Source organism: Cetorhinus maximus, chromosome 1 (genome assembly GCF_964194155.1).
Source record: "Cetorhinus maximus chromosome 1, sCetMax3.hap1.1, whole genome shotgun sequence".
NCBI classification, from domain to species: Eukaryota; Metazoa; Chordata; class Chondrichthyes; order Lamniformes; family Cetorhinidae; genus Cetorhinus; species Cetorhinus maximus.
The window spans coordinates 130,886,499-130,903,567 of record NC_135879.1 but is presented as its reverse complement, the minus strand read 5'-3'; the positions used below and the strand labels follow the sequence as shown (position 1 = coordinate 130,903,567).

The window sequence follows — 17,069 nt, the reverse complement described above, 5'->3', positions numbered from 1 at the left end:
TGGCAGCAGCAGAATTGTATTCAACCACTATCTGTAACCTCATATCCCAGCATATCCACAGTCTACCACTACCATCAGTCAAGGGGACCAACCCAGGTTCAATGAGAAGTGCAAGAGGGCATGGCAAGAGCATCATCAGGCATGCCTAAAAATGAGATGCTAACCTGGTGAAGCTACAACACAGGACGATATGCATGCTAAATAGCAGAAGCAACATGCTAACGAAGAGCTAAGTGATCCCACGTCCAACCGATCAGAATAAAGCTGTGCAGCCCTGCCATCTCCAGTCTTGAATGATGGTGGACAATTAAACAATTCATTGGAGGTGAAGATTCCACAAAACTCTCCATCCTCAATGATGGGGGAGCCCAGCACTTCAATGCAAAAGACAAGGCTGAAGCATTTGCAACCAACTTCCACCAAAGTACCATGGATGATCCATTTAAGCTTTCTCCCAAGTTTCCCACAGATGATATCAAGAGGTGACTGAAGGCGCTGGATACAGCCAAGGCTATGGGCCCTGATAACATCCCAACTGTAGTTCTGAAGACTTGTGCTCCAGAACTAGCCGCTGTTTCAGTACAGCTACAACACTGGCATCTACTCAGCAATGAGGAAAATTGTCCAGGTGTGCATCCTGCCCACAGAAACAAGACAAATCCAATCAGGCCAATTGCCACCCCATCAGGCTACTCTCAATCATCAACAAAAACAAATGGAAGGCGTCACTGAGTGTGCTGTCAAGCAACACTTACTCAGCAATAACCAGCTCACCAATGCTCAGTTTAGGCTCCACCAAGGCCATTCAACTCCAGACCTCATTACAGTCCTGGTCTAAACATGGACAAAAGAGCTGAATTGCAAAAGTACAAGTGATGGCCCTGGAGATTAAGGCAGCATTTGATCAAATGTAGCATCAAGAAGCCCTAGCAAAATTGAAAGTCAATGGGATTTGGGGGGGAAAACTCTCCACAGGCTGAAGTTGTACCCACATGGTATGACATAAGGGAGGCGGTAGCATAGTGGTATTGTCACTGGGCTGGTAATCCAGAGACCCGGGTATGAATCCCACCACAGCAGATAGTGGAATTTGAATTCAATAAAACATCTGGAATTAAAAGTCTAATGATGACCATGAAATCATTGTCGATTGTCATAAAAACCCATCTGGTTCACTAATGTTCTTTAGGGGAGGAAACCTGCCAACCTCAACTGGTCTGGCCTACATATGACTCCAGACCCACAGCAAGATGGTTGACTCTCAAAAATGTCCTCTGAACAAGGGATGGGCAATAAATGCTGGCCTAGTCAGCGACGCCCACATCCCACGAGCAAATAAAAACCTAAAAAGATGGTTGTGCTAGTTGAAGTCAATCATCTCAGTCCCAGTGCAGGAGTTCCTCCAGGATAGTGTCTTAGGTTCAATCATCTTCAGCTGGTAACCTTCCCTCTATTCTAAAGGTCAGAAGATGGATGTTCACTGATTGCACAATGTTCAGTTCCATTCTCAACTCCTCAGATACTGAAGCAGTCTGTGCCTGCATATAGCAAGACCTGGACAACATTCTAGCATGGACTAATAAGTGGCAAATGACATTCGCGCCACACAAGTGGCGGGCAATGACCATCTCCAAAAAAGAGAAAAACCAGCCATCGCTGAATTCCCCACAATCAACATTCTGGGAGATTACCATTGACCAGAAGCTTAAATGGACCAGCCACATAAATCCTGTGAATACAAGAGCAGGTTGGAGGCGGGGAATTCTGTGGAATACTCTTGCCTGGATGAGTGCAGCTCCAACAAATCTCAAGACACAATCTAGGACAAAGCAACCCTCTTGATCGTTACCCCATCAACTACCATAGAGTGGCAGCAGTACCATCTACAAATTGCACTGCAGAAACCCACCAAGGCTCCTTTGACTTCCAAACCCATGACCACTACCATCTTGAAGGACAAGATACATGGGAACACCACCACCTACAAGTTCCTCTCCAAGCCACACATGATCCTGGCTTGGAACTATATCACCATTCAAACACCACATAGGCTGCAGCAGTTCAAGAAGGCAGCTCGCCACTTCCTTCTCAAGGGCACTTAGGTAATAAATGGCTGGCCTTGCCAGTAATGTGCATGTCCCAAGAATGAATAGAAAAAGGAATATCTGATCAGATCATAAGGGATGTATTTAGAACAAAGTGTCAAGAGATTAAAATCCCACTGTGCAAAATAACTGTCAAATGTTTTATTAATAAATATAACTGTAGATACTTGACCACTTTTATCAATAACGTATACAATTTATCAATTTAAGTGCACAAACTACTATTCAGATCATACAAACAATCATAAGAACAAGGAGCAGTAGGCCATTCAGCCCCTCGAGCTTGCTCCGCCATTTAATAAGGTCATAGCTGATCTGATAGGAACCTGAAACCTGCATCCCACCTACCCCCGATAACCTATCACTCCCTTGCTTACCAAGAATCTATCCACCTCTGCCTTAAAATATTCAAAGACTCTGCTGCCACCACCTTTTCATATGAAAAGCCTCCACATCACACCGCTGGAGAAATGTTTCAAAGCACTGGGTATACAATAAATGATTTTTGTTGTGTGCTGTGCTTCTTTTGATGTAGGCAATGCCAAACCTGTGCACCTATGGTAAAGGTACTCCCAGAAACTATTCACAAGATAGGGACTGTGCATCCTTGAAGTGCAAATCGTCCAAAACTCAAAGTACAACTCTTTAGAGGGAATGCAAATAGCTTGGTTTTAACAGAGAGAAAAATAATAAAAGTGTTAGTGCCTGGCTCACTCACATAGCACTCTTAATTTCAAGTCATAAAGTTTGAGTGCAAGCCCCATCCACAGCATGGGGACATAATGTGCAGAAATTCAACACAATACTGAGGGATGCTGTATCGTCTGAGGTACCATCTTTCAACCGAGGTCCTGTCTGGCTGTTCAGGTGAACATCAGGTAGCACTTGCAACATTCTGTCCAACATTGCTACCTCAGCAAACATCACTAAAACGCAGTTTAACGACCTACCTATTTGTATGCTGTTTGTGGGACCTTGTCGTGCACAACTGGTAAACATATTTCAAAAGTAATTAAGTTGGGAAACACTTTAGGATATCCTGAAGTTGTAACAGTGCAAATAAATGAAGCTCATGTTTTCTTTTAAGGATATATACTTATAATGATGTGCAGTGCTAAGTGGTAATGCAAGCAGAGCATAAATCATAAAACTATAAAAGATTCTATGTAGCATACTAAGTATTAGTGCTCCAAAAAGATAAATAGATCAATGTTACCAATGTTTTATAAATTGCTTACGATGAGAAACTGCTATATTTAGAAAGTAGTGTCAGTTGGAGCCTAAATATATGCGGAGGCAACTAAATTTTTAACTTGATTCAGAATGTCTACTGCAGAGTTTCAAATTCATAACTATCATAACTTTATACTGCAACTTTACTTAATGCTGTCCAATTGTATTAATGTTCTCTTTTCTATTAGAAAAGTTAGATATGGAGGAAATGTAATAATCCGAAAAACATGCGAACATAGCAAAATAATCAAATGTCAATTGTGAAACCAGATATCACCCAACCATACGATGTCATCTGATACTATTACAGTTCTAAACAAAGGAAAGTCTAAGAATGAACATTAGCAGAAAGACAAATAAGTTAAACAAAATTACACATCCCAATCCCACCCAACGCAGGAGCTCCACCACACAAAACGTGCCTATTTACCAAATCAATCAATGTGGAAGTGTCTCGTACGGTGGTGGAAGACTGTTACACGCCTACAACCCTAGCAACAACCTGAGTGCTCAAGGCATCACCCAGACCTCCCGAAATCCGGCATTTCAACCGCGATTCACTTCAACCAGGCCATCCGCACGGCGCTGTTTAACGGCAAATTCGACGTTTGGAGCATATTTTTAAAAATGACCTGTAGTGAGCCGCGCAACCGCTCCCCGGACTTTCCCGAAATCGCCTCTGGCGCCTGTCCATCACCATGAAACTCCCCATATTCTCCTCTCCCCTGTTGGAGGCCAATCAACCAAGGGAAGAAGGTATAAACGGATTAGAGGAGGGAAGGTTGGGGGCCAGTCTCACCTCTTCGCTCTTCAAGACCTCCTTGAACTCTCGTTTAATTCGCTGCACTGCGATATTGGCCATTTCGCGACGCGCTGCTCGGCCTCGGCTCAGCCTTCCTTACAACATCAGACTATCAGCACGGCCAAAATGGCGGCGCTTCCGCGCAGGCGCACTCCTGCAGCTCTGTCAGGCGAATGGGGTCGGCGAGAAGCGCGAGCGAGCGGGTGGTGGTGCCGGGCTCGCGACTCAGTCGCTGACTGGCAAATGTTGCAGCAGTGCAAACCTGCTCGGCTGTAATCTTCATTCAGTACACTTAGGCCGCCAGTACTACTGCCCCGTGTACACCTGGACAGGGCCAAACCTTCAGCCCTCACCCGTGTCAAATGACATCCACTGCAAGTCCACCTGTCATAATACTCACCCACTTATTCCCCCCCCACCCCCGACCTGTTGATGTATTATTGCGGCTCACTGAGGTGGATATGTTACGTATCGTGGGTGCCATATGCATCTGACGGTAGCCATTGCTTGCGTCCATCTTTGCACCCCCAAACCCTCGCTCGAGGGTGTTCGTGAAAAGAATGTAGTTTGTGAATCACAACACTCTGCTCGGAAGTACTATCAACCCATCTCGATCCCTTCCTTCATCGCTTATTCTGAATTGTACACAGCCTAATTGGTGGGATAAATTTGTTCCCAGGTGTAGAGTTATTGATCCTAAAGTAACGTTCCGGTAGAGTTGCATGTGCAACCATGCCCTGTGTTCAGTTGGACAACAGGACCAATTAAAGTGACCTTTCTTCTACTTCGGCCTCTTCTTCTGACTGGTCAGCCTGATATCCATTTGCCATCTGAACTTTTCTGGTTTTGATTTTAACATGGGACCCAGTGGTCATTTAAAAATAGGAAACATGACAAACATGCCACTTTACTGTTTGTAATGTGTATAGATGTTACAGCATTTGCAGAATTATTTAGGGAAAAATAATATATTTATATCATTTTATAAAATAAACTGATTTTTAATGGAGCATGTGATGTAATTTTATTGATAGAAATCATAAAATTGCTCTTAAAATAGTAATAAGAATGTTTTGTTTTACAATCCTCTTAAAAGTCAGGATAGTTGGTCACATCTTTATTGCTGTTTTCCTCTTTAGCTGTCTCTGGCAGAGTACAGTTATAACAGTATTTTATATTTATGAAGAACTAGGTTCTAATTGTAATGTGAGTATATATCCTGGGGTCCCACATTCACTGCTACACTGCAGTTATGTGCCACATAACACCATCAGCTACATGGAGAACTGAAAGAAATACACTCAAAGAAGATCCGCCTTTTTAAGTCTGAAGTGTGATTGTATGGGAACTAGAAGACATAATATGGTGGCAGTGGAGTGTCTGTGAGTTAAAAACCCAAACATTTTAAATGAATTTAATGCTGAATTTTTGTGGGCAGATGAGAAAAAGTTAAATTTGTTTAATAGCTGGTAGCTGAGTGAAGATGACAGCAGAAACACAGACAAAATTTTTGAAAAATCCTCCAGCCAAAGTCATACCATCAGAGCTATTGATATGAATTTCAAGCCCTAAGGCAGGAGCTTGTTGACAATTTCATAACAAAATTGAAAAATGCAGTCAGAAAATATAAACTTAAGGACACAGATGAAAGGCTGCTAGATCAACTCATTTGGGACTCTTCATAATCTGAAGTACAAAGGATTTAATTGAAAACAACAAGCTCACAATATCACTGGCTGTAGACACTGCCAGGGCACATGAAGCCACAGGTAGACAGATGAAGATGCTGACCACCCAAATGGCTAGCTTTCAGTTAGGTCACGAGAAAGGCAGCGGGGATGATGCAGTGAAACAGCAATACAAAAATGCATACCAGACAGAGAGAAAGATGTGCAAGAGATGTGGTCAACAACGAGTTCACAGACAGAAGGAAATGTCCTGCTTAGGGATCAAAGTGCAGAGCTTGTGGAAAGCCCAATCACTCAGAAAAGATGTGCAGAACAAACATAGAAACTAGGAGCAGGAGTAGGTCATTCGGCCCTTTGAGCCTGCTCCACCATTCAATATGATCATGGCTGATCCTCTATCTCAACGCCATACCCCTGCACTCTCCCCATACCCCTTGATGCCTTTAGAATCCAGAAATCTATCAATTTTCTTCTTAAATATATTCAGTGACATGGCCTCCACAGCCTTCTGTAGTAGAGAATCCCACAGGTTCACCACTCTCTGAGTGAAGAAGTTTCTCCTCATCCCGGTACTAAATAGTCTACCCCTTATCTTGAGACTATGACCCCTTGTTCTAGACCCCCCCCCCCCAGCCAGAGGAAATATCATCCCTGCATCTAGTCTGTCAGAATTTTATATGTTTCAGTGAGATCCCCTCTCATTCTTCTAAAGCCCAGTGAATACAGGCCTAGTTGGCCCAATTTCTTAAGATGCGCTTCCGATGCCTGGACCGCTCAGGGGATGCACTCCAGTACCCCCCAGATCGCGTCTCTGTGATAGTGGTAGCATGCTGCGCTCTGCACAATCTTGCGCTGGAAAGGGGGGACACAGTTGACGATGAAGACCTTGACGCAGGGGTTGCGGCTGCACATGATGTAATCCAGCGGTGGCTCAGAGGATGAGGAGGCACAGGGCAATGATGAGGGGCAGCACGCCGACCCGCTACTACACCAAGGAGGTAGGGGCATCCGGGACACTTTAATCCAACGAACCTTCAGCTAGCTTCACACAAATGGATCTGCAGGACCAGCATTATCTGGCATTGCATACCAGCATTGCATTCATACGCGGCACTTAAGTGCTACATCTTCCACCTCATCAGCTGCAACTAAAGGCTAAGTACATAAACATCAATGTCCACTCAAACACTCATTATATGTCTGTGAAACAGACAAATGCAGCACAAAGGAAACACCCTCAGCCATGGTCACAAATGTGGACTTTATTGCCACCAAAAACATGACAAAACGTAGCTCTGACGTTCACAAACAAAAATTCCCTAATCTAGGGCCAACAGAAAAGCGCCAATGACAAACCTGTGGAGTGCCTAACGTGCCTTATGCTTACGTTTGCGGGTGGTCTTGGTGCCGCCCCATCGGTCAGAGTGGCTTGTGAGACAGCCTGCTGATTCTGCTGTCCTGTTGGCCTTGATGACCTTGGCAGACGCCCTCTGGCCCGTGCAGCCTGTGCTGGCCCTGCCAGGGAGGGAGTGGCCAGTTCCAGAACTGGCACCTTCCCAGTTGTCACAGCCTCAATGGATGCAACGGTCACTGGCAGAGGGGCGGAGGAGCTGCTGCCCTCATCCAGAGCGCCCTGAGAGGAGCTCGCAGCGACGACGTGAGGTCACATTGGAACTCCCTGTTCACCGCAGATGGATGGGCACTGAGCTGGGACACTTGGTGCCCAGAACATCTCCCACATTGCCAATGACCACCTGTGGCCATTAGCGCTGTGAGAGCTTGCAGGTCAGAGCGTAACCCAATCAGATGATGATCAATCTGTTGGAAGCCCCTCTCCATGGGAGTCGCCAATCTCTCAAAGGAGGAAGCCTGGCGCTCTGTCCTGAGGTTCATGCCATCATTGACACTCTCCCTGGATTCCTCCACCACAGAGACCAAGTGACGCACACCCTCATGCAACCCTGCCAGATGTTCCCTCGCATCTGGCCGCTTGTCCTGCAGCTGCTGCATGGCTGACATCTCCAGAGGCACATCATCACTGCCCGACTCAGCATGTGCCTGGTTCCCTGCAGTCCTCCGGCTGATGGCGCCATCGGCATTCTCTGTCCATATCATCTCCTTCAGTGATTGAAGTGCCCTCTCCACTGTGCCCCAGGACACTAACCGATGTTATAATCCCCACCAATGTGGTAGTTGCTGCGCTGTTGCCTGGCTCACTGAAATGATGTGACGCAAATGCCAATTGACGCCCCTCAGGTGTGGAGGGGAGGCTCTGGACGTCGTCCTGGCGGCCATGCAGTGGTGATGCTGAAATTAACAACAAGGGCAGTGGATCAGTTAGCGTTCAGTCAGTAACACAATTCATCCCTTCCCCCCCCAGGCTCATAATGCGCTCAAACTTCAAGAACCTAAGGAGACGAACATTGGTGGGGTGGTAAATAGTCAAGAGGAGGGCCAAACATTACATGCGCATACAGACAGGTTGGTCAGATGGCCTAAGGAATGCCACATGGAATGTTATGTGGATAAGTGTGAGGTTAAGCACTTGGGCAAGACAAACAAGGTACGGGAATACACGAGAAATGGTAGGACCGTGGAAAGTAAGGACAATTACAGGGACCTTGCTGGGCAGACCCGTTAAGGTAGCAGAACAGGAACATAAGGTGTTTAACAAGGTAAAAGCCAGACTTGCCTTTATTAGCCGAGGAATAGAATGCAGGAAAAGGGAGGTCATGTTGCAAGTGCAGAAAACTCTGTCCAGGCCACAGCTACACATCTGCGTTCAGTTGTGACCTGCGCTTCATGGGAGGGATAGCATTGGAATGGAGATAGTGCAGAGGCTCCTGACCAGGATGCATGCTGGCCTGGAGAGTTGGAGTTATGAGGAAACATTGCTTACGCTTGCGACATTTGCTGTGGAGCACAGGAGACTGACAGGTCACGTTATTGACCTTCATACCATTATGAGGGGCATAGACCGGGTAGACAGAAGGCAACATTTCCCCTTGGCAGAGGGATGACTAACATGGTGGCATTTATTTAAGTTGAGTGCCATGACGTTGACAGGTGAGGTGCTGAGGACCTTTTGGACAGAGTAATGTGGAACGCACTGGCTGAAAGGGTAGTGGACGTACAAACCCTCCTAAGATGCAATAAGTATTTGGATGTGCAGCAGCGATGCCATGGCATGTCAGGCCATGGGGATAGTGGTCACAAATGGGATAAGGTGACTTTGGAAGGTGCTAGAGACACGCATCCTCAAGGAGCCGAGGGACCTTTGTGTATGACCCACACGTCTGACTGTATCAGTCTGTGAATAAGCAGTGTTGCCGCATTAACGATTGCAGCAATCATCAGTGCTTTGGACTGTGGGCCTCAAATACCTGGCTGCACACCAGCTTCACCAACACCTGCCGACCTGGCCGCTGGCCTTCTCCGCAACTCCGTGGCCTGTTCCTCGAAATGGGTGACGTTGTGCAGCAAATGCTCCTGTTTGTTGTGTTCGCTTTTTGCCTGCAGAACAGAGAAGACCATTTATTGGGGCTGATCACTCATTGTACTCTGCATGCGCATGCCGCACCCCAACCACAGTGGCCCATCTGAGGCCTCCAGCGGCTCCTGTCCACACTACTGGTGATCAGTCACCAGAAGATATTACGGCTGCTCCCAACCCCCTCCCCAAAGGCCACCTTGGACACATTCGGCGTCCATCACTTTCAATAACACATGGGTCTTAACACCCATGGCAATGAGGCGCAACTAGGCGCGGCGCCAAGGCCAGCAGATGGTTCTTGGCCACGACACCTTGAGGCTCCCCCTCCACCATCTCATCACCATCAATAAGACATGTGTTGGAGTTCTCAGTATGTGCCCAACTGCCTCTCCTGCAGGCTGCCCCCAGACTACTCAAAAGCAACAAACACCAACATATGCTGCGGGGAGAACCCATCTTCTCATCAACCATTAAGGCTGATGTAAGCATGGTCACTATCTGTTTGCCCACCCAGTGTGCCCCAAATGCCCAATGCAGTCACGACACTAAGACATGGGGAGGGGGGCCTCAAAGGCTAAGGCTACCTGCTGGGTTAAGTGGCCAAGGCCGACATGGTACTCACCCTTCCAGAGCGCAACAAATCATTGAAGCGCTTGCGGCACTGGGTCCCTGTGCGCCGGACAGCATCTTGGTAGCTGACGACCTCCGCCACCTCCTGCCAGGCCCGCTTTGTTACATGGGGGGCCCTCCTCCCATCCTAGGTAAACAAGACCTCCCGACGTTCTGCCACCTCTTCGAGGAGGGCAGCAAGGCAGGCATCAGAGAAGCGAGGGGCACATTGGTGCAGCCTGCCCTCCTCCTCTGGCCTGCCCTCCTCCGGAGCCCGCTGTGCAGACCCCCTGCACTGGTCGCTGGCCATGGTGAACAGCCTAAAGGAGGCTGCCTGGCCTTTCTTTATACAGACTGCCGGTTCCCCATTGGAACCGGCGATCTGTGCACACCCGCCACAAATTTGAAAATCCCGCTGTCCACGGGAGTGTGCAATGTGCTGGGCGGACCTTAATTGGCCGACCTGCGCAAAATGGCGGCGTGGCCCGCTTCGCTGGCGGCGATCAACTATGTGCCCGCAGGCGATTGGGTCGAGCCCGCCTGCCCGACAAATATAAACTTCTGCCCTCTGTTTCTCTCTTCACAGATGCTGCCAGACCTGCTGAGTTTTTCCAGCAATTTCTGTTTTTATTTCAGATTTCCAAAATTTTGGTTTTATCTGCCAAATTAGATACTCCCTCTGAGGGACCAGGAGGAAGTAAGACAACAAGGATGCACAGTTTTATGTCTTGGGTAAATGAGTTTGTTGGCCAACCGAACTCTAACTGCACGCCTTCCTACGTTGTCTTCAGTTGCTGCTTGCAATCAATAACAGGGAGAGACTGATGTAAGAATAAACAGCGATGGTTTATTGAGACATCGGGCAGAGCACCAGATCATACATGCTCACTCAGAAACCTCCAGAACTATAGTTCCCAGTTGTCCGTGCTGTACAATGATTTGTCAGTGCTACTACATGATCAGTACACTTGCATTCTCTTAAAGAGACACAGAGTACCTCACTTTACCACACACAAGTAGAAGGAGGTCAACACTTTAACAAGCATGCTAAATCCCTGCCTGAACTGTTGAAAGGATGAACTGTACATGTTCCAATCATGAAAACCTGGAACCCAGCAAAGCTTTTTGGTGAAGCTGGGATTCCAAGGTCATACTTCATTGAGATTGAAAATGGTAAATGAATGAGAAGGAACAGAGCCCATATTCGACATACACCTGAGCTGGAGGAGCAAGAAAAATCATCAACAAAACTAGTAAGATCACTAACCAGCTAGACAACATCATCAGCATTACCAACAAGTGGTGCAGCATCAACAACAAAATCAGCAATTGAAACAACATGAGCAACATCATGCATGGCTCCTGCAATGCCAGGAGCAGCACACACAACATTGCCTGTACAGTGTGTCAACTCACTACTGAGAGTACTGAATGCCATATTCACAAGATAGAGGCACAACATCCCACCACCTAAGCAATACCATGAATAATGTTTTTTCTGAGAGAAACAAACAAACTAAAAAAGACTCTTAAGGGGTTCAGTTTATTTATAAAAGTTGATTGTTAGTCTTCAGTTTAGAAAAAAAAGGTAATGATTGGAATAGTTATGTTGATATAGAGACACAAAATACATTGTTGTTATATTGTTATATTACTTGTAAAGAGGTAGGAACTAATTGTAATGTGAATATATATCCCAGGATGCCAAATTTACTGTTGCAATGCAGTCATGTGCTGAGTAACAATGTTAACCAGCCACGGAAGAGCTGAAAGAAATATATTCAATGAAGCTCTAGCATTTGAGTCTAAAATGTGATTATTTCTAAGTGATGGGAACCAGAAGACATAGCATACACACTTGCTGAGAAGCTACTACTATTATGTAGTCAGCTGCCCTTATTGAGAAATATTCAATATGGAGCCAACTTATATTTATATAGCTCCTTTAATGTACACTACAAGGTCGTACATTATTGAACAACAGAGGCCTCAAGGATGTGCACTGCTGCCTTAAAGGTGCTGAATGCTGGCCAGGCTTATTATGGCACAGCCGATGGTAAATGATGAGCTGCTCAAATCCCAAAGGGAAACTTGAAACAAATACCACAACTGTTTTGCAATTTGTATAAATTTCGAGATGCATACCTTGAATTCAGTAGTAATAAGACCACCGAGTCTTATAGGTTTTTAAAAAATTAAATTATACCTTTATTAATAGAAGGAATGATTTTAAGTACACACATAGATCTACAAATTTCTACTATGATAACTTCTAAATCCCCTAGTTAACCTAACTCCCAGTCAGATGTGGCAGGAACATTTACAATATCTGGAAGAATTATTTACTCAGTTAGAGGAAGCTAATTTAGTGACAACTGTAAGACACATTTTGTTAAGGCAACAGTAAGACACATAGATTTTAAAAGACCCAGGCAAAAAAACATGATACTCTGAAAATCTAATTCAAAGTGAGTTTTCTTAACTTTAGTTCTTTGTGGACAACAGCTTGAGGCGTAGATGCTGGAGACTTTTCACACTTGTTAGATCTTAGAATGCCTATCCTTACACACAGCCTTTGCTCCTTTATACACATTTTCCCCTTTGAATGCAAATTCGCATTGTTTCACTATGGGCAGGGTTTTATGCATCAGCGAGCAGGGGCGGGGCCCACTCACCAATGCATAAAATGACACGCGGTGACGTCGGGGGAACTCCCGACGCCACCATGCCCCATTTAAATTTTCAGGAAGGCAGGGGGCGCAGCGAAATCAGCTGCGCACCCGCCGACCTGTCAATGGCCAATTGAGGCCATTAACAGGGTCAATTATGTAATTGAAGGACCTGCCCGTCCAACCTTAAGGTTGGCAGGCAGGCTAGGAGCCCCGGCGCGAACTAGAAAAAGCATGAAACCTCATCCACAGGCGGGATGAGGTTTCATGTAGGTTTTTAAAAATTTGAATAAAGTTTTTGTGAAAATTATGGACATGTCCCAACTCATGTGACATTGCCACATGATGAGGCATGTTAGGGAAATTTTACTTTTCTATTTTTAGGGTTTTTACATTTTGAGCCAATCTCCTTGAGGCTGCACTTAGCCTCAGTTCTGCACTTAGCCTCAGGGAGATGAGTGCGTTCTTTCATGCGCATGCGCGAATGTTCTATTGCATCAAAGCCTTCAGACCAGCTGCCTTTCATTCAATTAAATGTATGAGACAACCTTTTGGTAAAGCTGAGTTATTTAAAAATTCCAGAGGGAAACTTTAAACAACTGTCATAACCTATATTTTAAGTGGTATGTTTGAGATACAACTCTAAATTCAGGAATCAGACCAGCAGTTCTCAAGAGGTTTTATATTAAACTAAATGAAACATTTTATTAATTTACATGAGTTAAATATATACACATGGGTACAAATTACTACTATCATAACTTTTAACAAATTCTCAAACTAATCTCCATTAAGGCAACAGCAACCCATAAGGGCCCGACCAACTCGGCCGTGGGCGGGCAGCCGATTGTCGCCACTGAAACAGGCCCCGCCGCCATTTTACATGGGCGGGCCAATTAAGGCCCACCCAGCGTGACGCCCAATGGGAAGCGCTATGCGCTTCCTGTGTGGGCGGGGGGCGGGGGAGGATTCCACAACTGTGAGAATGTGCTCTTGTGCGCATGTGCGCGGAATAGTCCACATCTCCCTGAGGCTAAGTGGTGCCTCAGGGAGATCGCTGAAAGGCTGTGAAAGATTAAAAATAGAACAATAAAAAAATCATTAACATGTCCCCCTCATGTGAAAATGTCACACGAGATGGGACATGTTAATAAAGTACACAAAAACATTATTAAACTTTTTTAACTCCGAAATCAAACCTCATCCCGCCAGTGGATGATGTTTGTTAAAACATCATTTACCCACCTGCCCGTTGGGCCTGTGCGCCGAGCCGAAGTTCGCACAGGCTCCTCAAAATCTTCGTCAATTGGTGACTTAATGGCCTTAACAAGATCTTTAATTAATGGCGGATGCGTGTTGCACTGCATCGCGTGCCCACTGACCTAAATATCGCGATTTTAAGTGCTGACGTGCGGCCTCCGCCACCTGCACATCAGCCAGAAAATTCAGCCCATAGACTTAACCAGACACCAGGCAAAGCATTTTCACCTTACAAATTCAAAATAAGGTTCCTTTCACATTGGTTCCTGTGGAGATGGTTGTAGGCTTATAGCTACTTTGATCTTATATTGCCTCTGCTCTGCATACACGAAAATTACTGAAGTTATACCTAGCACAGCTCATTGAATGTAAATTCTCATTGTATCACTAGCCTATTTGATCTTCGCCTTTCTAACAATAAAACCCCTTTCATACTACCAATTCTATTAGTAATATAAACATATTTCTTGCTCTTTGCTAGCTAGGTGCCAGATTTCACTCGCCTTCTTGAATTCTCTATTCAAAAAATGCAAATGCACTCTACCTCTCTTACATCTCAAAACTAGTACACATCAAAGCACCCAGACTAGCTGTCTTTAATCCAATTAAGACACATCCACAGACTAAACCTCTATTTTAAAAGAAAAATATTTTCCAATAATATTATATACATTAATAGCTTCATGACATCCCCCTCCCTATCGAAAAATGAACCGTCATAATTCTAAAAGACGGCTTCATTTTAATAACCCATCTCACACTATCTCCTATACTTATTACACTATTACATTACCAGATGCATGCATTAACATAACAATATATATATACACAAGTCCTTGGTATCAACAGAAATCACTCCAGTTAATTTCTAGGTTTTTTAAAAAATGTCCCATTTTCCTTTAAGCTTCAACCTCTTGATAACGCAACTGTGAACAGATTTTCTCTTCCAGCAATATGTATAATCCATGGATTAAATGGTTGCAATAATAGACTCCATCTTTTTGTCTTAAAATTTGTCCAAAAACTTCAAAGGATTATGGTCCGTATAAACAATTGTTTCTGATGAATTGTTTGCAACATAAGTTTCAAAATGCTGCAATGCTAACAGCAAACTCAAAGTCTCTTTCTCCATCGTTGAATAGCTTTTCTGTTGTACATTCAGCTTCCGTGAAAAATACCCTGTTGGGTTTTCAATTCCAGTGTCATCTTCTTGTAACAGTACAGCTCCAATGCCTATATCTCTTGCGTCAATGGCCAACTTGAATTGCTTGGCATAATTGGGTACTGCCAAAACTGGTGTCATAGTTAATACAGTTTTCAAACTATCGAATGACTTCTGACACTCCAGTGTCCATTGAAACTGCTTGCTCTTTTTTAACAGTGGAGCAACCACTTGGCTAAAATTTGGTACAAATTTCTGATAAAACCCACTCGTGCCCAGAAATCTCAAAACTTCTCGTTTTGTTGGAGGCACTGGGAAATCCACGATAGCCTTGACTTTCGCATCTCTCGGAGCCACCTTACCATGTCCAAAGCTCTAGATACGTAACTTGCGCTTTTGCAAATTCACTTTTAGCCAAGTTCATCACCAAATTAGCTTCTTATAGTTGAGTAAATAATTCTTCCAGATGCTGTAAATGCTCCTCCCACATCTGACTGAAAACGATTAGATCATCAATATAAACTGCACAATTGCGAAGGCCTGCAATTACTTTGTCAGTCATTGAAATGTCGCAGGTGCATTCTTCATACCAAATGGCATGACTTTAAACTGATATAGACCACTTGACATTACAAAAGCTGATATCTCCTTTGCTCTCTCCGACAGCAGTACCTGCCAATATCCTTTTGGCAAGTCAATCTTTCTGATAAATTTTGATTGTCCCACTTTCTCAATGCAATCTTCCAACTGTGGTGTGGGATATTAATCCACTTTTGTTACCGCGTTCACCTTTCGAAAGTCCACACACAATCTTTGTGTTCCATGGGGAGGCAATGGTGTAGTCACTGGACTAGTGATCCAGAGACGCAGGGTAATGCCCTGGGGGCCCGGGTTCAAATTCTGCAATGGCAGATGGTGGAATTTGAATTCAATAAAAAATTTGGAATTAAAAAGTCTAACGATGATCATGAAACCATTGTCGATTGTTATAAAAACCCATCTGGTTCACTAATGCCCTTTAGGGAAGGAAATCTGTTCTCCTCACCTGGTCTGGCTGACATGTGACTCCAGACCCACAGCATTGTGGTTGACTCTGAACAAGGGCAATTAGGAAATGGCAATAAATGCTGGCCTAGCCAGCATGTGGCATCCACATCCCATGAACAAATAAAAAAAATGCTTTTGGTACCAGTGCAATAAGCGAACTCCAATTACTGCAGCTAGACTCAATGATATCATTTTGAAGGATGAAATCAATTTCTTTTTGTACTTGTGATAACTTTACTCGATTTAATCTATAAGGATGTTGCCTTATTGGAGATGACATTTCTATACATTCATCATGTAAAGCTAAAAGCATCTTTCCCAACTTATTTCCACAAATAGGTTTGTGTGACTGCAATAGCTCTTCCAAATCACTTTGACACTTGCTTGGAAGTTAACTCAATATTTCATTTAAATTTTCAAGCACCCCCTCATTATCCAATTTGATTAGAGGAAAATCAATTTCAGAGTCCTGCACTTCTACCTCTTTCTCATCATCCACCATCACTAATATCTCTTTTTGTTCCTCTTCCCTGTAAAAGTACTTTTTAAGCATATTTACATGACACACCCTCTGCTTCTTTCTTCTATCTATTATTAAATAATTTACTTCACTCAACTTCTTTTCAACCCTGTAAGGCCCACTAAATCTTGCATTTAATGAATTACCTAGTACTGGTAAAAAAAACTAGTACTTTCTCCCCAGAAACAAAACTGCGAGTTTTAGCTTTCTTATCTGCCTTCACTTTCAAGATTTACTGTGATGTCTTTAAGTGTTCCCTAGCCAACTCACATGCTCTGGTTAATCTTATCCTGAAATTTGATACATAATCCAGGAGAATAGTTTCCCAATTTTGACCCACCAATTTCTCATGAATCAATTTCAATGGTCTCCTTACCTCATGACCATAAACTAGTTCAAAAGGGCTGAAACCAGTTGATGCATTAGGAGTGTCTCTAATAGCAAACAACAAAAATGGAATTCTTATATCCCAATCCTGTGC

The 17,069-nt window shown here is 44.3% G+C and overlaps 1 protein-coding gene and 1 long non-coding RNA gene across 5 annotated transcripts in view; both read right to left on the bottom strand.

Annotated features, from left to right (window-relative positions):
* Positions 1 to 4,444, bottom strand: part of ube2kb (ubiquitin-conjugating enzyme E2Kb (UBC1 homolog, yeast)) — a 105,482-nt gene extending 101,038 nt beyond the window's left edge. The window contains exon 1 of one of the 4 annotated variants that reach the window (XM_078546739.1): positions 4,403 to 4,444. In XM_078546739.1, the coding sequence (XP_078402865.1) occupies positions 4,403 to 4,423 (21 nt within the window). In that variant the 5' untranslated portion in view covers positions 4,424 to 4,444. Of the gene's footprint in view, positions 1 to 3,840; positions 3,858 to 4,137; positions 4,367 to 4,402 lie in introns of those variants that run through there. The other 3 variants (XM_078546730.1, XM_078546749.1, XM_078546758.1) reach the window with 3 other exon arrangements.
* LOC144683608 (uncharacterized) overlaps positions 1 to 17,069 on the bottom strand; it is a 559,012-nt gene that overhangs the window by 514,961 nt on the left and 26,982 nt on the right. The window lies entirely within an intron of this gene.